The sequence below is a fragment of the Chamaea fasciata genome, unplaced genomic scaffold, assembly GCF_029207755.1.
Source record: "Chamaea fasciata isolate MVZ Bird 193981 ecotype frontalis unplaced genomic scaffold, bChaFas1.0.hap1 SCAF_5, whole genome shotgun sequence".
In the NCBI taxonomy this organism is placed as follows: Eukaryota; Metazoa; Chordata; class Aves; order Passeriformes; family Sylviidae; genus Chamaea; species Chamaea fasciata.
The window spans coordinates 49,338,359-49,359,712 of record NW_027094090.1 but is presented as its reverse complement, the minus strand read 5'-3'; the positions used below and the strand labels follow the sequence as shown (position 1 = coordinate 49,359,712).

Genomic DNA, 21,354 nt, shown 5'->3' with positions numbered 1-21,354 from the left:
CAGCACACATGAGGCATGACAGGCATTTTAGCACTTCCCTCAGCCATCTCATCTCCTTTTGCTAAAAATGAGATGCTCTCTTGAACAGAAATTCTGTTTGAGCAGTGAGAGTTCACAAAGAGAAACAAAACCAGACCACTATCACTGCTGCATGTTCTCATATCAAGACTCAAGCCCACCCCACTATGGGAAGTTACCTCGGATGAACACGCACAGCAGGGAGCACAGAGCCTGCACATGTACCTTGATGCTTCCTTTGCTTAGCAAGTACCCCAGCTACTCCAGGATAAACACGAACTGGTTTGTGCAGAGGGGAAATAAACAAACCCAAAATCAGCACTTCTGTGCAGGAAGCACTGCCATAGGGGACTTTACTCCGTGTAGTGACAGCAGAGGGCTCCTAATCCCAGCCTCATAGGTGATGGTCCTGTTGAGCTGCCACAGAATTTGGGTTTTTTAGGAACTCTGCTGCTTGACTGAAGGCTCTCAAAGCACCACACACCAAAGGCTCCCTCCTCTCCCCCAGGGAGGAGAGCCAGCTCCTCCCCCTGCTCCAGGGAGCTGAATCATGGCAGGACCAGGGATGGCCAGGCACATCGCCACTTTTTCCTATGTACTGCTATTCTTGGCAGCAGGAGGAGGTCACTGAGACAGCTGTCCTGGCCGTGTTGCTTTTCCTAATGCTGTGAAACCAGGACCTTGCCTGCGAGGTTGACATTAAGCACCAGTTCATCCAAAGGCAGCCGTATCCCTCCTTACCCAAAACCAGGCACATGTGAGGCACTCTCGCTGCACTGAGCAAATACCACACAACAAACGGTTATTATATCATGCTTTTAATACAAACTTAAAAAAATCTGGAACAATAGAAACTGTACAGATTTGATCAACCTTTTTGTGGGTTTTTTTGTTTGTTTCTTTTTAACTAAATCTCTAGACACACCAATATCCCGTTCCAAAATATTGCACAACATTCTGAATACAAAACTCTTGATTGTATTCCTCCTTCGCTAAAGAAAAAAATAAAAGGAAAAAAAAAAAAAAAAAGAAGACAGCAACCCCCTGGTTTGCCCTCTCAGTAGTCCCCATCTCCAAAAAAGCCCCAAGCAGAGCACACACAGAGACCCTCCACTTGGAGACATACACTCTTATGTCCTCTTTCACTCCTCTCCCACAAGGCAACTGTCAATTCACTCCTTGGAGAGGGGCAGGAGGAAAGGGAGGCTGAGTGGGGAGAAAGGAATCTTCACCACTTCTTTTTTTTATTAAAGTTTTTTCCTGAAAAAATATTTTTTTCTCTCCTCTTTTTAAGAAAAAATCTTGAAAAGAAAAAAATTACATTTTTTTACGTTAGAAATATACATATATTATATATACCTCTTACATTTTACAAATGTAGCAAATTATTCAATACAAACAGACATCAACAAAAAGAACATAAACCCATAAAAAATAAAAGTAAAAAAAAACCAACAAGAACAACAAAAAAAAACCACCCAACTCTCTTCTCTTCCTAAGAAACCAGGTAAATTAGTGCAGGTTTTTAAAAAATAAAATTGAAGCTGAACGTCTACATCCAAGACTAGAAAAGACTTGAAAAGGCCATTAGTTTCCATTGCTGCCTGATGCTGGAGGAACATTTCTGAAGCACACTTTTTTCCTTGTAAGATGCAAAGAGGTTGGTCCCTCCTCTTTTCCTCCTTCCACACACACCACTATTTTTAAAGCAGGTATAATACATGTAGCAGGGCTAAGCAGCATCAAAGCTTCACTCACACAAGCAGGTGGACAGGGGACATCCCCACTTTTCCCCTCCCTCCCTCCCTGTGCTGGAGGAGAGCACACGGTCTCATGGCAGCAGCTTGCAGGTAGCTTTGCCAGATGCGGGGCAACTGGACCAGGTCCTGCCATCAGGGGCTGAGCACCCCTAGGAGTCCAGTGCAGCATGTGGGGTGGCATCCAGCAGCACCCTGTTGGGGAGAAGGACTCCATGGCAGTGGTAGCATCCATTAAAAGCAGTGGGCTCAAAGGAAAGAAAAAAGGAAATGCAACAGCTGGGCGATTCCTCATCAACTTGTCCTAGTCTGGAAACCTGCAGGGTTGAGGCTGTGGGCCTCAGCTTTGGGGAAACTGGCTGGGCTTTGCTCTCCTCACCCACCTGCTGCATTGGTCATAGCTCAAGAACAAGCAGCCTGCTTGGGAACCTATGCTGGGCACAAGGTCACTATCATGCACCCCATCACCCATCAAGGGGGGAAGCGTGCACTGGAAACTCTCCTTGGAGAGCTCTGGGCAGAGGCAGTCTCCCTGGGACAGCCCATTACCTTCTGCAAATGTTCATTGGCAACACAACTACAAAAGGGGCTGGAGTGCCTCCATCTCAGGGAAGGGAGCGGGAAAAGCACACGGTCAAGCTCATCTCACCTGAAACAGATTTCTTGTAAGAGCATATTGGTTCCACAAGTGCAGGAGGAGTGGATTTCAGACTGTGCTCCAAGAAGCATCATTAAAAGAAAATCAAACTTCAAGTTTAAGAAGCAGCAAAAGCTTATTTTTCATTTAAACTGAGAACCTGAAAGACTGGAGTTTCATCATCTCCATCTCTCTCCTTTTTGCACACTTCCATGCTCACACAGCAGTCTCCAAAGAGACCTCCCTTCCCACCTAAAAAGCCTCCACCCTTCCTGGGCATGAAGCAGCCCTCCTCTGGCTTTCTGTGAAGGTGGTTTTTGGAGTCCTCAACACAGAAGGGATCAAGCTCAACAGCCACTACTGCCTGACTGCAGTACATCATCCTGGAGAAAGCTGCGGAGTCCCAGATCTCATCCCTGCTGTGAAGAGGAACCATACATTCACAGGCTGAGATGACCACTTGCTTTTGGAGAGCCCATCCCAGCTCTGCCCTCAGCTTGCTGCTGTCCATGCTGATTCAATCTGGCTGGAATAAGGAATTTATGATAGGTGCTTCCTTTTCTCACTGGATCAGCCACCTCCTCATGCTTCTCCAGAAAGGCAAGGGAAGGGATTTAGTCAGGTGTGTACCTGGCTGAAACCATAAACTCTTACGCTACCACTCAAGACAGCAGCTTCAACATCACCCTATCTTCCTGAAAATTTGTGCTGCCTCACTAACTAAAAAGGAATGAATTTCCTCACTGAGACAAGATGAATTCACAGCAGATAATGAGAACTCTGACCTCAGAGGCCACCCCAAGTGGGGTCCAGCTGATTCTGTGCCACCTCCTCTAAGCCACAAAGAGAGTCAGGTGGTGTTTATACACCACAGACTTGTCATGTAGCAAGCCTGGGCAGCCCTGAGAGAGCATAAAAAGACTCTTGCTCAGGAACAGAAAGGTCCAATAACCAGAGCCACTAAGCTCAAAGCACTGTCTCCCTGTAGCCACAGCTGGAAGTGCAGATGAGGAAGGGAGCAGGAAGAAGCCATTTCACAGTAATGCTCTGCCCTGACTGTGACGTGCTGGGAGATGGTCAGGGAGAAGAGTCAGTGCTTTTCAGCACACAGACAGAACAGCTGATGCCAGCTTGGGCCGGAGCCACAACAGCACAATGGCCTGCACCTGTGGGCACGGGGGATGTTCGCCGTCTACATGCAGAGCTGTAACAGAAAAAGCAAGCTCACCCATCCATTCTGGCTAGCACACAACAGGAGTGTGCGTCTCCATCAACACTGACTCTTCTTGTCCCTTCTCCAGCACAGTGGTATGAAGATGACATCCCTACACCCAGGTGGAAGGACTGTGTGTCCAGTGTGGGGCAGGGAGCGGTGCAGGCAATCAGGAGCATTGTGACCTACAGTTGCACCAGTCCTGGGCTGAGGTGGGAGAAGGAGGAACACAAACAAAAAAAAAAAAGCCCAAGACCCGTTTTAAGGAGTAAAAAAGTGAGTAGGAAAAAAGCACAGGTACTGAGTTAAAAAACAATTCAGTGCTTCAGGAGTGCTACCAGCACAGCACAACAACACTGAGCTCTCTCTTTTCCCAAGAACCTACATTTGTAAGGTTTTAATATTTTCTGTGTATTTCTATTTTGCTTTTCTCTCCCTCTTGCTTGTTTTTTTCTTGTTTCCCCCCTCCCACCCTGTCCCAAATACTCTCCTTCCTTTATATTCAGTTGGCCAGGACAACGGGCTGGAACGACTGGCTAGGATACTGCATGGCATTCAGGTTGTAGCTGAGTCCTTCCACAAAGGGAGACTTCTCCAAAAAGAGGCTATTGGTGCTGCCACTGAAGACCTGAGCCATATCAAAGGTACCACCTGTGCTGGCATTGAACTGTGATGCTGGTGGGATGCTGCTGGCCTGGCTCTCACCGGCAACACCATCAAAGAAGAGACTGCCAGCTCCTGGCGAGGCGCCACTGTAAACGAACTCCTTGGCATTGGGGGAGAGCTGTGACTGTGAGGCTTGGCTCCCAGCACTCCCGACGAAGTTCAGAGCATGCATAGACAGGGAGAGGCCCTTGTGCTTCAGCAGGTTGGTGGTGGGAGACCTGACCATTCTTGGCTGCTGCACAGCCCCTGCTCCACTACCCCCTCCTCCAGCTCCTCCACCCTTCTTCATCTTGGTTGAGCCGAACTTGGTGGCAGCAAAGGTGGCAGTGGTGAAAGTGATGGGCTGCGCAGAGCGAGGGATGAAGGTGGGGCTGGGTGACTGGCCGAAGGAGGGGGATGGAGAGTTGGACAGCGAGTTGTCCTGGCTGCCGATAGGGACAAATACCTGGGCATCGGGGTTGAAGCTGCTCTTGATTTCTTTGTCCAGCTCTGTGGCACTGCAGCCCTCACTGTCATCTAGGTAGAGAACCTTAACAGAGCCCTTCTCACCGATCTGGTAGGAAACCTCGAAAGGATCAATCCAGACACTCAGCTCTTCTGGCACATTAGCACGCACATCTTCCACAGCCAGCCCACTTCGCTTGGCCGCCAGCTCCACCACGGGATCCACCGTCTCCCCTATATGAACACAGCGATAGCCAGATCCCTTCAGAGGTTTCTCTGGGTACCAATGACCCTCATACTTCTTCTTCAGCAGGCGCTCTAGCTCCTCACCGAACAGGTCTGCCCGCCTCCGAGGAAGCTTGTTGTACAGGTATGAGATGATGAAGTTAAGAGCAACTTTGATCTCCAGATGCATACTCTCTTCCCAGCAGGCAAGTCAGGGCAGTGTATTAAAAGTGACAAAATTACAGGAACATAGACAAGTTTTGACTCCAAAGAGACCTAGGGAAAGACAGAAAAGGATGGATGAAGACTAGAGAAGACAACAACTCTCCACCTGTTGAGATAAACAACTGTGCCTTTTCATGAACAAAGCAGAATGAGCAGTTTACACAAATACTAACAAAAAGTAACGCTCTCTAGGAGAGTCACCACAAATCTATTGGTCCTCAAAACAGAGGGAGGCTGATAGGGACAACTCTTCCTGCTCCTCTTTCAGAAGAAACAAGGGTGTGGCCACTACCCGCACACAAGTAGGTACATCACACTCACCTCACTGCCAAGCAGTGCTGCTGTAACCCGGCAGGCCACTGTCTGCTGTGGCAGAGCTCTGTCAGCACATCCAACACACCTCTCCTGCCCTGGCACTTGGCTGCTTCCAGCATGGCTCACCTGCACCGGCCTCTCCAGAGCCCTAGTGCAGCACCTGAACAGCCTCGTGACTCACTCAGCAGCTTGGTGCACAGCCCTGCTGACGCGCAGGACAGCAGGGCCAGCCTCTCCTCCGGGAGGTCAGGTCCTTGTGCTGAGTGCCACATGCTGCTGGCACAAGCGCAGAAGGGACAAGGAGGAGCGAGGGAGGGTGCCGGGGAACCAGCTGCTAGCCCATGTTTACTATCCCCTTGACTGGCAGGCACCTATCTTATTAAGTGTACCCAGTTGAGATTCTGCCTAGCTACAAGCACAAAACCTCAGTTTTAGTCTCCTGAGGGGGGAGAGTGGGACATTAAATGTGCATAGGATCACAAAATACACACAGGCCAACAGCCTGTCTAATACAGTTCCCATCGCTTATTCCTGCACAGAGAGAAGATGAGCTCTGCCAGGATCAGGTACCTACTTAGTAAAAACTGAAATTGCTTGCCAAAGATTGAAGTAATCCTTCCTCCTCTCTCTCTGCCTCCTGAGGAAATCTCTGAAATGAACAGAACCCACAAAAGCACAATGCAAAACCACAACACTCAACTTGCCCATTATACACAGACTTGCAAAAAATGTTTGTCTGGGTACAAAAAAACCCCCAAACTAAGTATGTTAGCACTACACTCTGTCACTCATCCAAAGAAGATGACCACAGATATTTTAAGAGGAAGCACACTTCCAGTAGCCTCCACACCTCTCCAGGGGAAAGAAGAATATCCAGTTTTTAATTGGCAGCTTAGTCAGAGGCTGATCTGTCTCTATCTGCCCTCACCTTGCTCAGAGACACACTGTGTTCAACCATTTTCCTAAAATGGGCTTTAGGGATATTCCTGCACATCATTCAAGCCAATGTTTATGATGTGTGACAATTATTTGGGGGTGGGGATAGAGTACAAACATACATAGTCAGCATTCCCCTGTAAAATCCCAGCAGCACAACCAGGTATCCATGCTGGCCTAGGTCAGGAGGAATTAAAAACTGACCTGACTTGTTTGCTTAGTCTAGTTTAGTGGACAGGATGGATCAAATAGTTTTCAAGAAGCCCTCAAATATTTTGAAGCTTTATTGCAAGAAAGGGACGCAGATTCTATGCTTTTGCTGTACTACTCCATTTTCACAGAGGCTTAGCTTTAGGAAGATGGTAAACAGAAACAGATCTCACACCTCAGATCTGCCAACAAGGAGGCCAGTTCTGGAAGGAACTCCCTTTGGAGTTGACTCAGCAACATAAAAACACACAAGAACAAGAGAGTGGAAAAGAAATCTTGCCTTTAAAACTTGCTTTAAGGAATTACTGCAATTTAACAAATTTTGGTAGGCCACTGCAACCTGACCAAGTCCAAGTAAGAATTGATGAACACCAAAGAAATAAGCAGCCATAGTTTTTCTAAGAACAGTTAAGAAGAAGCCATTTTCAGAAGGCAAAAGTCTTGGCACAGAGACAGAGCCTTTTCCACAGAAATTAAGTATGAAGCAAACCCCTAAAGAGCACACCTAAACCCTAACAAGAGCTCGTATAGACTATACTACCTCAAGGGAGGGTTACATAGAGCTCTCTAACTTCTTTGGCTTTGAGACATTCAAAAGAGAAGAGGACACCTTGGGATCCCAGCAAGTTAAACAGGAAGAGAACAGCCAGCTTGTAAGTCTTTTATCTTGTGATAAATTTTAATCCAGATCCAAAATCTATTAAGACACCAGATATTAAAGACTAGGAAAGGAACAGTGGCCAAAAGTTGTTAACATCCCATCTACTATACAAATGTGTCAATATAAATTGAGGACCCCAATTCTTCATCAACTTTTTTGCAGAAAGCAGTGAGGAGGTACAATTATATATGATCTCCTTTTTTCTTTTCTCCTGTTTTCCTAAAAACAGGATACTCTCTACCTTGTTTACAAAACAGGTAAGTTATTTAGCCTAATAGCACCAATAGCTGCCAAGGTAGCGGCATACAACTGATACCTGCTGAAGGCACAAAAAAAAGTCACTGGCTCCTCAGGTTGTCAACATGGCAAGATGTGCTCCTGTAGGATCCCCTCAATCTCTTTCTACTGCACTGAAATATGATAAAATAATTTAAAAATATTTTTTAAAACCCTGACACCCCCTGAAATACAGCTGAAGCAGCGTGGCTCTGAGAGAAGAAACTACTGAATATCAATTTTAAGAGATATTCCGAGCAATCTTCCATAAACGCCAGCATTTTCAAAGTAAAGGCTTACTGTACATGGGCAGAACATCGAGGGGCTGGCAGGGAACAAAGAGCTGTTTCTCTACCCTGCGGAGGGAAGGCAGGAGCCCCCTCAGACTCCCCGTTTATCGGTATGCTGAAGGGGAGAGGCCAGACCATCACTTGCGACAGAGAAGGGCGAACACGGAAACGATTCCCTCTTCTCCTGGCTACACCAACACGGTGGGTGACCTTGCGGGTATCCCCCTTCGAGCTCCCGAAGGAGGCCCGGCCCTGGGAACGGGTTGGCCGCCCGGGACTTAAACAGACGGGGGCCTGCGGTCCTACAGCCGGACACACCCGTCTGGAACGAGAGCGCCCATCCCAGCACCCCGCCAAGGGCGGTGGAGAGGCTCCCCCGGACCAGACGAACGGCCCCGCGGGGACGAGCCCCGTCGCCCCCTCCATCCCCGGTAGCGCGGCCACCCCCGGTACCCGGCCGGCCCCGGCACGCCGGGAGCTGTAGTCCTCACTCCCCCTCCCCGCCCCGCGACCTACTTCTCCCCGGACTGCGGCTCCCGGCGCGCCCCGCGCCCGGCCCGGCTCGTCCCGTCCCCCGGCGGGGCAGGGCACAAAATTTTCCACGGCACATGCGCGCTGAGGCCCGCCCGCCCTTCCCGACGCTGCCCACGGCCGGGAACACGCCCCGCGGCCCGGGACCGCCGGGCAGCCGCCCCCTTCTCCCCTTCCCTCCCTCTCGGCAGGGATGGGCGGCCGCGTTCCCACCCCGCAGCTGCTTCCCCCCCCCATGGCTGCGGGACAGAGCCCAGGAGGCCAGAAGCCCAGTATCCTTCTGTCCCTCTCCCCCGCCCCCCGCTGCCTGTCCCCTTCGCCCCAGTGGGGGCACGCGAAGTGGCAAACAAGGCTCCCAACAGAGCGGTCGGATGGATGGGAACATGCCAACAAGGGCAAGCTCCTGGCCCCGCACACCCAGCGGGGCACCATATATCGGGGTGTCCGGGGAAGATGGGGGGAGGGGGGGGCAGCCCAGCCCAGCCCCGACAGCGCCTTTGTTATCGCCAGGCTTCTCCCCCTCGGAGCTCGTCGTGCACGAAATGGAGCACCCCGGCGATATCGCCCTTTCCAGGGAGCGCACCGCCGCCCTCGGGCCCAGCCTGCCTTTTTTGGGGCTGCTAAGGCTGGGGCTGAGCCGCATCCCCCTCCCGCCACCCCCTCCTCCCCCCCCCGCCCAAACTGGGCTGTAGGGAACAAAATGGTGAACTGGGGCACTGCAAAGTGTCGCCGACCTAGTGACTTTCACCCCCGTTCTTCTCCCTTGAAGCCCCATTAATCCCCCCGGGGACTTTAGCCGCACAGTGAGTCCACGGACGGGTAAATCGCTGTCCCTGCTGGGGAGGGGACGATGAGCCCTCTCAGACAGAGCCCACAAAGAGGACGCACGCTGCAGGGGTCCCAGCACAAGAAGGGGTGTGGGGGAGGGAAGCGCCCAGGGCCTCACTTACTTCGTCCTCGGCTCCAGGGCCGGTGGCTGCTGGCGGCTGTCGCGGTGGCCGAGGACGCTGCCGGCGGGTCGCTGCTCTGCCCCGTCTCGTCCGTCCCCTCCCTCCCTTGTCCCCGACGGCGCGGGGCGGGCCCGGCACTGTGATGTAGACGCCGCCGCCGTACCCCGACAGCCGCCCGCGCCCTGGCCCCGAGTGAGCCAACTCACGGCAAACTTTCACCCTTAGCAACCTCTCGGCGCACGGATCCGCTCCCGCCCCGCGTGATGCGGCCGCGGTGGGCGGGCCGGGACTACTTCCTCCTTCCGTCGCCGACCGCAGCGCCCCGGGATGGACCGGGGTGCCGGAGCGGCGGAGAGTACACCCCCCGGCCACCGAGAGTATCCCGGATCCGAGCTCAAGGGAAGGAGGGAGGGGGTCGCGGCCTTAGCGGGGATTGACCTGAGGATTCCCGCAAACGGCTTAGCCTGAGGCGGCGGGGGCACTGGGAGAGGAATCGAACGGAGTGGGGAGCCTCGGGGCCGGCCGGCGTGGTCCCCGCCCCCACGCACCATGGGCACGGTCAAGCCCCCGCTCAGTGGCAAGGCCAGCCCCGGGACTCCTGAAGGGACAATTCAACGCACGCCCCAAGCATGTCCGCGAAGACCCCTATGGTGGAGCCCCCCGCCTTGCTACAGTGGAGGAGCTTGGGGAGACGTGTCCACGGGCAATCCCGGCTTCCTCCATCGTTGCAAACCCCTCGGCATCCCCGGTGCCCGATGCGGGCGGGGGGCTGCGAGCGCATCTCCCCGGGGAGCAACGGGGCAAGGCCAAACCGGGCGGTCTGCTGTCGCCGCAGGGAGGACAGGAGCAGCATGGCCACCTCCGCAGGCCCGAAATGGGGACGAAGATCCCGCCTCCGGCACGCGCTCCCCGCCTCCCGGACTATTTTGTCTTCGCACACCTATGTCCCTCCGCCTCCAACTGAGCAGGGCCGGCCTCGCCGCGGCGGAGACGAGAGACCCGCAAGGTGCGCGAGGGCCGGCCCAGCTAAAAATAACTGCGGCGTGTTAGCAACAGCCTTCCCATTGGCTGGCCGGGCTCGGCGGCGCCTTCGGATTAGAGCGCTGCCCCAGCCAATGAGCCCAAGGGGGTGTGCGCGGTGGGCCCTGCCGGGCACCGCGCGGGGACTGCCGGGAGATGTGGTCACCGAGGCGGCCGCAGCCTGCCCCGTACCGGGTGCTCGCCCCTCACCGCGGGGCGTTCGCGGGTTCGGGGAGGGCTCGGGGCTACAGTCTGTCCTGGGGAAGGACAACCGCGGTGACGGCCATCCCTGCGGCTATGGGCCGATCGCGGCTCCTCCACCGCCAAAGGCTGAGCTACACTGCCCACTGGCAAGCTGAAGGCACTCTCAGTCAGCCCATGAAGAGATATGCACCCTTTATTTCAAAGCAGACCCATTACTAGTTCTAGGAAAATGAAGAAAAATGCCTACAGGCATCCCCAGGCCGTGTATGTTACAGTCCAAGGTCACACCACCTTCCACACACACCACTTGGCAAAGGCTGCTTGCTGTCCACATATAAAGCAGCTTTTGACCCTAGTAACACTCCAAACTAGTGGAAGGTACACCAAGAATGGTGTTTCCAGGCCCTCCCAGACACGTGTCCTGCATCTTCCTCAGTGCTGACGCAAGCAGAGGGTGACACAGGCATTACCACAGTCACAGTTGCAGCAGGGGTAGCTGTCCTGGCAACCATCTCCCAAGTGCAAAAATACAAATTTCATCTCTTGCCCCATTTTCACAACAGTCCTCGGCCCCCTTCTGGATTCGGTTTGTCATCCCTCATTCAGGAACACCTTACCTCAGGTACTGCCTTTGCCAAGAAAGAGCATTTCTTTTGAGGCCAGCCAACACCGTGTGTTAAGAAATCTATTAATGTTCCTTCCCAGCCACAGCAACCAGCCTTGCTCATTTTCCCACTGATTACAGAAAAAACAATAACTTTTGAAGTTGTTTTGGGGTTTTTTTTGTTTTTTCTGCAGAGGAACGGGAAAAAGAAGGGGAAGATCTATGAGAGCTATTATGAGCAGCCTTATTTTCATTACTCCTATTTTAAAAGAAATGTAGTTACAAAAGAACAGCTTTTATTTTTTTTTTTCCAGTTACTCCCTTGCTTTGCTGGAAACAAAATCATATTGTCAGAGATCAGGAAATTAAAATGACTGAGCTATTTTTAGCGTCATTAAGCAAAAAAAAAAAAAAAGGCAATTACATTTCTAAAATTCTATTATTGTTTTAATGTGTTACTAAGAGACTGTCACATATTAGAGCTCTTTAAAATACCTGTGCCTTGACTGTGCTCCTTTAATTATGGTGTCGCCCTTGTATACATGCAGGCAGAGGAATCCTGTCACAGTATTTGCTCCTGCATTCTCAACCATTTGGCTCTTACGTCAAAGCAAAGCTCCCATGTCACGTGTGCATGAGGAGGGGAGCAATTGCCAAGCCACTGGGACAGAGCTCGTTTGGTTGGGTTATTTAATGCCAAGGAAGGGGAGTCAGGTTATAATTGGGCATAATTATATCGCCATACCCTGAATCCTCTGTACATTCAATTCACATGACAACCCCAAGGAAATGAAAAATTCTTTCCTGCTATTGAAAGAGGCAAACATGTCCAGCTGATGTCTGTAATGAGAAAATAACAGCTCCTGTGCAGATAAGGTTTCAGAAGCGAGATTTTGTCCATGCAGCTCCTACAGGACAAGCTCACAGACAGATTCCAGACCTACCTTTTCTTTTTGTTTTGCCTCTTCCTAAAGCAAAGTAATGCTTGGGACTCAAGGGCTTTGTCAAGACAAGGTCTAGGTGGTTCAAAGGATGAATGTTACAGAGCTATTTGCTGAGCTCAGCTGTAGTTGTGGCTGGCAGTTGGTCTAAAGGGGTGGTGTAACAAGGAACATCTACATTTCAGAACACAGCAATACCTTGTTAGTACTGGCAACAGAGGCCAATTTCTTAATAGGCCAGGAGGTCCCATGTTCTCTCCTTCAATGCAAATATTTGAAATTAAAGAATATTTTTTTCTTGTCATGCAACATTTTAATTAAAAAAGAAAAAAATAACACTATCTAGAGAAGTAACGGCAGGTAGACACATTTAGCCCCATGCATTAGGATTTGAAGACAGCATCATGGGGGTTCAGCTGCCATGCTGACAAAGCTGTCCCGTCTCTCCCAGCCTTCCCTGCTGTTGCCACTCAAGTACTTTGCAACTGGTAGCCAGGGAACCCCTGAATCTGGCTGCATAAAACTCCATAGACTGATGAAGCCCTTCCAAAACTTGGTCTGCAGACAGCAGCAGGACATGTCTTGTCTCATTTTCCCCCTGCTCACCCTTTTAGCATGTGCTCGGGTCTCCAGTACTGCAAGGCAATCTCCTTCTCCTAGACAACTACTTTTAAATCTATTTAGGTGAAAAATAATACGCTTTTCTAGAGGCCCTGCCTAGGTATCATATACTGGTGCATAGAAACCATTACCAAGCAAGCAAGGTCATGTTTTCCTGGGCTACACAAATACATCCATTACCCTTGTCTGAACTAGCAGCTTCAGGGCAATGTCCCATCCAGGCTCTGAAAGTATCAGAAAGGCAGTGGCACTGAACTGATCTGAGCACCAGCAGCATTTGGCATGCACCCCAGAGCTGTCTGAGCAAACAAGGCAAAGGGGAAAAAGCCTGTCCCTTCCTCTCTCCACCTACCCAGTGACTCAGAACAACTAGAAATGGCAGCTTAACTCTCAGAATACAGACCGATATATCCAGCAGTCAGCGCGAGGGCATTGGGAGTGCCAAGAAAGTGAGTATGCTCAGCTGTTTTTGGGGATGGGGGAAGGGACAGGGACACTCGTACCTCTACAGCAAGCCCTGCCTAACTGATCCTGCTAAATGACTAGGAACAAGGGGTGCTCTAAAATTAGTTTACAGGGTGTATTGGTTTTGAGACCAAAAAAAATTTCCTTACTTCATTTCCCTCCATCTTTACTGAGAAACTTTGTCATCTTCCAAATTTCTGGGAAAGAAAAAAAAGCGTACAAATCTTCTGCATTTCTAGTGAGATACTTTGGGCTGCCTGACTGAGGGTAAGTGATAAATTCTGGCTGAAGTGATAAAGTTCCAGGTACAAAAAAACCTGCATGTCATGGCCTGCTTTTAAAGAAACACAGAATTTAAAATGGCTGATAACAGGTCTGACACGGGCTTCCTGGTCTGCAGAGGCAGTTGCTTATTCCCACAGAACTGCTTTGGGAGAATAGGTTTGCTGTAACCAATGAGCTAGATTGCTCTGAATATCTTGGCAAATGGCATCCATCAGAAGCTGTGTAAAGGAACCATGGTGCAGGGAAGATGACATACTGATACTCTTAGAACTGCAGAAAGCTTGGAAGAGAAACCTGACAGAATTAATAGCTGGGGGCAGGAGAAGGAGGAGCAGCTGAGATAGCTGTAGGGCCAGTGACAGCTACAGCCAGCTGCAGCAGGGGAAAATTACATTTGAGGGGAGGATAATCATAACTTGTGCGCTTTTCACTTTTATCCAAATGGTTGGAGCAGGTAGAAGAGGTATTTAAGCCAAAGAGTAGTTAGAGGAATTGGTACTAACCTCAAGGGAATAGCTGAAATCCTGGAAGGAGCACAAAATACAAAAAGGTCCTGGGGCTTGGACACCCCAAGACTGCACTAAGACAACCGTGTTAGTGTAGCACACGCTCTGCTCAGATTACAAGCGCCTGAAGGAGTACAGAGCACACTGAGTCAGGACCCTGATTTAACCATCTGAGGAGTGTACACATCCATGGGAAACTCAGTTCCACCTCTGCACAAAGGCGCCTGTTCCCAGACCTTTGCTGAGCCAACAGACTGCTTTTAGCCTGTACTGGTATTTGACAAACAAGAAGCCAATGGTTTCCAGCACGCACACAGCCAATAGCCCAGAACACAATAGTTGGTTTCCTGTTACAGCAGGGAAGGCTTTAACTTATTCACAAGAACAGGATGGCGAGTCAAATAGCTTAGTAGGTTTTAGAAAGGGATTGGATGTTTGCGTGGTGAAACAACATCCATAGCCGTATTAGCAAGGATAAGGGTTACAAGCTCAGCGATCCTCATGCTACGGGACAAAATGATCAGTGGCTGGGATCACAGGCAGACAAAAGCAACAGCCGCTCCCTGAAGCTCCTTGTGGCGAGGTCACGTGGCCATAAGCAGACACTGTCAGAAACCAGATAATCCATTGTGAAGTGCTAGCTGGGCTAATCCTCCATGTCCCCAGAAAGCTCCAGAGAGGCTAGGCACAGAATGAACCAAAGAGAAATCCTTGTTGTACAAAAAATAAAAACCCAAAAGAAAAAGCTTTATTGGTATGCATCCTACAGAAATGGTTACAAGAAATGGCCTTGGATTTATCTGTCAAAGAAACATGGAAACAGCTGTGCTCTCCTTAGAAAGGTACCAGCCGTGAGCAGATTCTTCACAAAACAGGGCAGCATGGAAATATACTGGAGGAAGGGAGGAGGGGGAGTGGATTGGTGCTCTGTTCTTCAGCACTGGTGGATGGGGCAATTTCAAAAAATTGAGAGGAAGCCCAGTAAGAACAACCTTAAGATGTTTCTCCATACTAAAAACAGCATTTTCCTTTTTTACATAGCTCCTCTATGTGTAAGTGCTTGCCCACTCTGCTTTGTATAGGGAGTTGGGGAACTACTAGCAGAGCTTCTGCAAAGGCAAGAGACAGTTATCTTCATTTGCCCTCTCTCATCATTGATTCTGATCAAGTTTCAGTCCCCATTCAGTCTGTCAGTTTGTTATTTCTCCAACTCCAAGTATATTACTGAATTTGTACTGCTTTAGAAAAAAAAAATCAGCAGTTTTCAATAAGAGTAAAGTCCAGAGATCTTCCAAGACCTGCTTGCCAATCCAGTAGGAGGTAGCCACGTATGAATAGGATCACCTCTTCTTGAACCCATACTTTTTCCTTTCATAGAACAGGTCTGTCTTAGAACTGCCCAGGTTGACAATCTTAGGGCAACCATCTCTCTGCAAGAAAAGAAAATTCAAGTTAGGAGATGGGCAAACACAGAACAACGTCATAGTTGTAGTAGGTTTTCAGTTCCTACACTCCTTGCCCTGTCCTCAACACATTTCAAACACTTTTACAGACAAATTGCTCTCCAATGCTGGTTACCAGTAAGACAGTGGAACAGAGAAGAGGATGAAAGTCTTTTCAGCATTACTGTAGGACATGCTCTCCCTCGGGGCAGAAATGGAAAATAGCTCATATAACATCAGCCATTTAATGAAAAGGATGCGCTGTGCCTCAAGACTGAATTCTTTCTAAATCAGGATGGGCAGGACTTCTAGGGTCCAGAGGGATAACCTTTCTCCTCCTTAGCCAAGAAGAATCTTGCTGCTCTAGATGTTACCAAACCATTCTTGTGTTTAGGAACCCCTCAGCTGTAACAGCAGAACTGAATCTCAGATTTCTTGCATCCTGGATTGATTACTGCAGAGGCTGTAGGGTCAGCTACTCACAACAGCTACACAGATAAGTTCTTGTACCTGAATTCTAGTACACGGTGAGGAGAAAAAAAGCCACAAGAAAAGCAAGGGGAGTAGGGGAGACCCCCCTGAGAGGTGTGGTTGCAAAACCAAATCAGAAATGCACCGCTCAGTATATCTGGGAACATTTGCCCGTGGGCCACCTGAGCCCCGCTTCTCTGTAATTCTTTAGGGCAAAACGTTATGGCTGGCCACAGCAGCTGTGAGGGGCCCAGCAGGCAGAGGAACATGTGTCCTTGGCTGAAGTTCAAGCCTGAGTGCATTAGATTTAGAAAGCCCCTGGGCAGATGTCAGATGCTGTAGAATCTGCACCCAAGCTGCCCGGCTCCCCTGCCAGAGATGCAGTCTGGTGGGGAGGATCTGCATGATAGGAATAACAGGAGAGGTGGGGAACAGAAATCATCCCTCCCCCATACACCTGCTATAACCCTTTTCTAGATACTGTCTCCTTATTTCATTTTGAGCCTCAATATGAGGTTGACTTGACTTTTTCAAGCCTTGCCTCCCACGATCCATGGAGTCTGTTCAAATCTTGACAGCCTTATTGCAGGGCTCTGTTAATTCTTCCACCTCCTCCTAAGGACACAGCTCATGAGCACCCTCCTTTCTCCAAGAAAAGATTACTATTTGCAACTCACAGATGTCCTGGGTGGGATTCTGGCCCATACCCACAGATCAAAGTGGGCTGCAACAATACTTCATTCCTTCCTCCACCAGAATAAATGAACCAAGAGTAACCAGGTCCTTTGCTTTGTGCCCAATAGCATTCCACCTCTGCCATCCATTTTATTTGCTTTCTCGCTTTTCCAGTCTTTCTCTGAGGATGATGAAAGTGCTGTGGCTGAAACCTTGGACTGTTAAAGCTTCAGGTACAGAGCTCTGCCCATCTGTTTTTCTTATTCACATCAGTATCAGGTATCATAATTATGACAGGCAGCAGCACACTTAATTTTTCTCCTTCTGGGCTTCCTACGCTTGTGCCAGCACTTTTCAATCCTGCAACAAATCATGTCAAATCTGCTGTTTCAGATCCGCAACTTCACATCTGCAATAATATGTAACATCTGATTTTTCTGCTATGGAGCAACTTTCTTCACTCACAGCAGCATCTCCCCAGGTGTCAAAATACCCCAGACCTGGGTTATTCTCCTCTAGCTCTATGTCTTCTACAGTCCACCCTGACAGAGCAGCTGGCTATTTCACACCTGAACCAAACATAAGATACAGGTGATTTTAGGTTATGAAAAACACTTGTTGACAATCTCCATGACTTGATAAAAATAAAACCAAGCCTATTTTACTCATGACTTATAAAGCCAGGTATGTTCATTCCAAAGGCAAGTGAACAAAACTACTCTTTCTCACAGCATTTATAAAGTAGGAGGCAGCACCACCATCACAGCACTTATATCCCTATTTAGATATAGAGAAAGATTATGGTCCTGTTAGATCTAATGACTAAATTCAAATGAGGACCTGCTCCTGTTCTGAATTTGGCAGCAGGCCTCTAGAGAAAACAGGCACTGGAGAGAATTAAAGCAGCAACTCACTCAGCTGAGGACACTTCTGTAAACCACTCTGAACCACTCTCTCAGCATGTTCTTCAGTCATTAGGGTGTGTAGGAAATTACACTTGCAAAGCACCAAACAACTTTTAACAGTCACTCTCACAGCTACCAGGCCTATATTCTGGGATAGCAGAACTGCAAGCATCATGTTCTTGTTCTTCTGCAAGGTCTAATGCTTTGTTCCAGTTCACGTCCTGCACTCATTGTGTTGGATTATTAACCAAAGCCTTACAAGGGGTGAACAGCTGCCTCATTTCACATGTGCCGTGGCTTTCAGCACAATATTATAAAAAAGATTATAGCTCTGGCTAGAGACAAAAGGGACCATTAAACCGAACAGCATTAAAAAGAGAGATAGCTACAATATAGACCATTTCAGAAAAGAGTAAGAAAGTATAATTTCAATGGGATACAATTTATATAAGAAGCATCAAACTTGAGAAACACAATTACCAGTGGGGCCACTGGACACTAAGGACCAACTTTACCTTGTTATTCAAAGGAAAACAAAGGTTTTGATTCCACAGGCCTTACAGTACCATATGTGCTCTTAATCAGTGGCTCATAATGGACTTCCAGTGGCTCCTGCCACTGCCTTGCAGTGTCTGCAATATTTCTGACCCTGATGAAACTCAGGCTGGAGCTGTACTAAGATAACAACCTGAAGTGGTAACAAGCAGCGTGTAGAAGAAATGAACTGTGAGTGTGCAAAACAGTCAGAGATCCTTAGAATGAAGAGAGCTACAATACCTCAAAACATTCTGCAATAACAGGGACTGATCAACAGGGGAAGAAAGCTTTGAGGTATCACAAACGAGAGCCAATTGTCCCAGCACTGATTTCGGCAGCTCCAAGACTCTTAAAGGTAAGCATGGCTACTGTGTAGCTGGGGTGGCAACTTACATCTTTTTCCTGGATGGTGCACTCCTTGCAGTAGTAGGCATCGGAGACGCCGGGCCCCCCGCAGATGACGCAGCGGCCCTGGTAGGAGCCGTAGTTACACTCGTCGCAGATGCGCACCAGGGTGCAGGGCCGCACGTACGAGTCGCAGATCACACACTTGCCGTCACCTGCAGCACAGCACAGCCCTGGCTTACACAGGGGCCTTTCTGCCACCCCCATGCCAGAGGAGAAGCTTCCTCCTCAAGTAACTCTCCTGTACGCTCAAAGATAGGATGGCTGAACTGCAGAAATGTGCCTTGCCGGCACAGGGCTCAACTTTGTAGTGCACACAGACTAGAGGAGAGGAACAAGGGCCGTGGCCTACAATATTTGAGGGTTTTCTTAAATTTAGTCATACAGCCAAGAGAAGAAAACCAAAATTACTTCTTTGTGATTAGCCAAGACTTGCTTAGATTGTACCACTACTTTGACTATACAACTTCTCCTGACTTATTCACTTGCAAAAGAAAAAAAGCCAGACTGACAGAACTAGAGTCCTTACCTACACAGAAGCAGCAGTGTAAGCTTCTCCCACAGTGCCACATCAACAAAAGTCTGGAGTTACTATCCTCAAAAAGATAAGAGACTGTACTCATGGCCCCTTTAATCTTTCATCTGTGAGAATGCCGAAGAAAGGGCAAACTGGCACAAGCAGCCATTTCACAAAAGTTGCTTTGCACTCTCACAAGGAGCTGAGTGAAATTCAAGTTGTCACATCATACAGGCAAGGAGCCATCAGATGCCAGTGGCAGTTTATGCTGAGCTGGACCTTTACCAAAACACTGACCTATGGGTAAAAGGTTTCATATCCTATTACCAGTTCCCAAGGTATCTAATCCTGACTCCCACAAACAGCTTGCCTAACCTCTCTTAAATCTCTGGCATGGCAGCCCTCAGCTACTACCAATAGGAACAGGTTTCACTGTCAGGTGGTCTTGAAAATTATCTTCTTGCTTCAGACTGTCCTTCTCCCACTTCACTTACACTATTTTTGAGTCACAATCTACTCACCTCATTTGTTTCATTCCCCTACACAATCTAACAACAGATCACAAAGACCGAACAACAGATCATACTCTTTCTTCCCTCTCACGGCTAAGCATTTGATTCCTTGGGGTTTTTTCCTGCTCTAACTTTAGATGTTTGCCCTCCATTTCTTCTTCTCCTAGATGCTAATGGGAACCTTTCTTGCAGTATGATGAAGCCAGAATCCAAAAATGCATTTTCCCCCTGCATTGAAATGATCAGGATGATGTTTTGGTATTACAGATGACAAGGATCCAACGAAGCAGTCACTGCAGCCCCAGCCACTGCAAATGCTGGCAGCAGGTACTCTAGAAACTGCCTTTGTGTGAGAGTCTGTTTGAGCTTGCAACTTTTGAAGTATTCCTTGAGCTACAGTGGCACCATTAAGGTAATTGTTCCCTTCTCAAAGAGTGACATCAAGTTTGTGGTAAAAGCAAAAATAGATTCCAACCTTGGAATGCAAACTGCATGCTCTAACCACAACATCATGTTCTCAAGCAACTAAACATGGACACTGTACTTACATTTTTCACAGAGTCTTCCAATTGCTGGGGAAAAATAAAAAGAAAAAAATTATTTGAGGTAGGAGAAAAATCTAAGTAACTACAAGCTTAAATGTCAAATAATTATCTTCTGCAATGACCAATCCTGAAAAAGATTAAAGGTTAAACCACAGAAACAGTTTGAGTATAAATACAAACATTCATGATAAACAATATATATCCTCCTGGAGACATTTCCCAAGACCAAAAATGCACTATGAATGCACAACAACACCCCTCTGCATTAAGAACACCTACATTCATCATTCCATTTCAAACACAGCCAGTGTGTCTGGCTGAAGAAAATGCTGTACATGAGTTTTGGCACAGCTTTTACACTGGTTTTAGTGGGGGGGAATAAAATCAAGTGTTTGTTTAAAGCAGCTCAAACACCTTCTTTGCTTTAGAACATGAAGGCAGTTAAATGTATCTCAGAAGTCTTGTCACTTGTATGGGACACTCATAACGATTTCAGGAGCTTGGATAAATGCCATAAATATCGAGATTCAAAGATTAGATGTCCACATTCACAAAGACTAAATAACGATTTAGCTGAAGTCTAAGAGACAAGTGATTTGTCAAGACAAGACTTTTCAACGTAGATAGACAATTAAAAGCATTGACCAGTCTAAAAAGAGATTTCCTATGGACAGTGCAAGTGAATGTTTTGCGTTTAGGGATCCTGCAGAAAGCTGCTCGTTAAATTCGCTTTTCCAAGGAGTGACAAAATCCTGGAAGGGATACCTCAACTTCTAATCCTGTGTAAGAGATTTTTCAACCTTGACCCGAATTCTGACTCTGATACGCCAAGGATAAATCCCGTTATCTGTATTACAGGGATAACCCGGAAGATAACTTTTGTCTGGCAGTCTGAAAAACGCTCCCAAATGCTGCTGGATCCGTAACGGACGGCGGGGCACCGAAACCAAAGGAAAATAAAACGCAAATAAAGCAGGGAGGGAGAGAGGGAGGCGCGGGTGGTGCGGGGTGTGTTCCTGCCCGCCCCCGCCGGGCCTGAGGGCCGCGGCCGAGCCCAGCGGCGGTAACGGGCCTGCACGCGCGTGCGGCTCCCGCCCGCCCCGCGGCGGGAAAACGGGCCAAGGGACTCCCCCACGCTAAGGGACTCACCGACGCCCGCCTGCTTGCGGCAGAAGATGAGATCCGGGTGGTGCTTGGCCATGGCGAGGCGACACCCGCCCGCCGCTGCTCCTCAGGCCGCGCGGAGCCCTCACCGCAGCGCCGCCCCCGGGTCCTGGCCGGGTTGAGAGCCGTTTGCCAAAGCACCTCCTCCGAGCGGGAAAACGCCGGGGATGCCGAGATAAAC

General features: G+C 48.9%; 2 protein-coding genes and 1 long non-coding RNA gene across 5 annotated transcripts; 1 reads left to right on the top strand and 2 right to left on the bottom strand.

Annotated features, from left to right (window-relative positions):
* Nucleotides 1-820: 820 nt before the first annotated feature.
* On the bottom strand, nt 821-9,607 carry TOB2 (transducer of ERBB2, 2). Its single transcript, XM_066183618.1, has 2 exons — nt 9,355-9,607; nt 821-5,236 (listed from the first exon to the last, which is right to left on the bottom strand). The coding sequence occupies exon 2, from the start codon at nt 5,148-5,150 to the stop codon at nt 4,128-4,130; it is 1,023 nt and encodes a 340-aa protein (XP_066039715.1). The 5' UTR covers nt 5,151-5,236; nt 9,355-9,607; the 3' UTR covers nt 821-4,127.
* A 3,499-nt stretch (nt 9,608-13,106) lies between these two features.
* Nucleotides 13,107-21,235, top strand: LOC136289638 (uncharacterized). Of its 2 annotated transcripts, none has more exons than XR_010720819.1 (3): nt 13,107-13,193; nt 19,732-19,876; nt 20,868-21,235. It is a non-coding gene; the product is annotated as an uncharacterized lncRNA (long non-coding RNA). The 2 variants fall into 2 exon arrangements; XR_010720820.1 differs by lacking the exon at nt 13,107-13,193 and adding an exon at nt 18,305-18,385.
* PHF5A (PHD finger protein 5A) lies at nt 14,727-21,301 on the bottom strand. Of its 2 annotated transcripts, XM_066183616.1 has the most exons (4): nt 21,159-21,301; nt 20,013-20,036; nt 18,424-18,590; nt 14,727-15,430 (listed from the first exon to the last, which is right to left on the bottom strand). In XM_066183616.1, exons 1-4 carry the CDS (start codon nt 21,208-21,210, stop codon nt 15,341-15,343), a joined length of 333 nt encoding a protein of 110 aa, XP_066039713.1. In that variant the 5' UTR covers nt 21,211-21,301; the 3' UTR covers nt 14,727-15,340. The 2 variants fall into 2 exon arrangements, with proteins under 2 accessions (XP_066039713.1, XP_066039712.1); XM_066183615.1 differs by lacking the exons at nt 20,013-20,036; nt 21,159-21,301 and adding an exon at nt 18,965-19,768.
* Nucleotides 21,302-21,354: the final 53 nt, after the last annotated feature.

Bases quoted from the DNA above. Each gene is read 5' to 3' on its own strand.
- PHF5A (XM_066183615.1), bottom strand. From the start codon at position 19,058: ATGAGTACAGTCTCTTATCTTTTTGAGGATAGTAACTCCAGACTTTTG. The intron at 18,591-18,964 runs GTAAGGACTCTA...GCTGTGCTGCAG, and splicing joins ACACTGCTGCTTCTGTGTAG to GTGACGGCAAGTGTGTGATC. The intron at 15,431-18,423 runs GTAAGTTGCCAC...CTTTTCTTGCAG, and splicing joins GCACCATCCAGGAAAAAGAT to AGAGATGGTTGCCCTAAGAT.
- TOB2 (XM_066183618.1), bottom strand. From the start codon at position 5,150: ATGCATCTGGAGATCAAAGTTGCTCTTAACTTCATCATCTCATACCTG.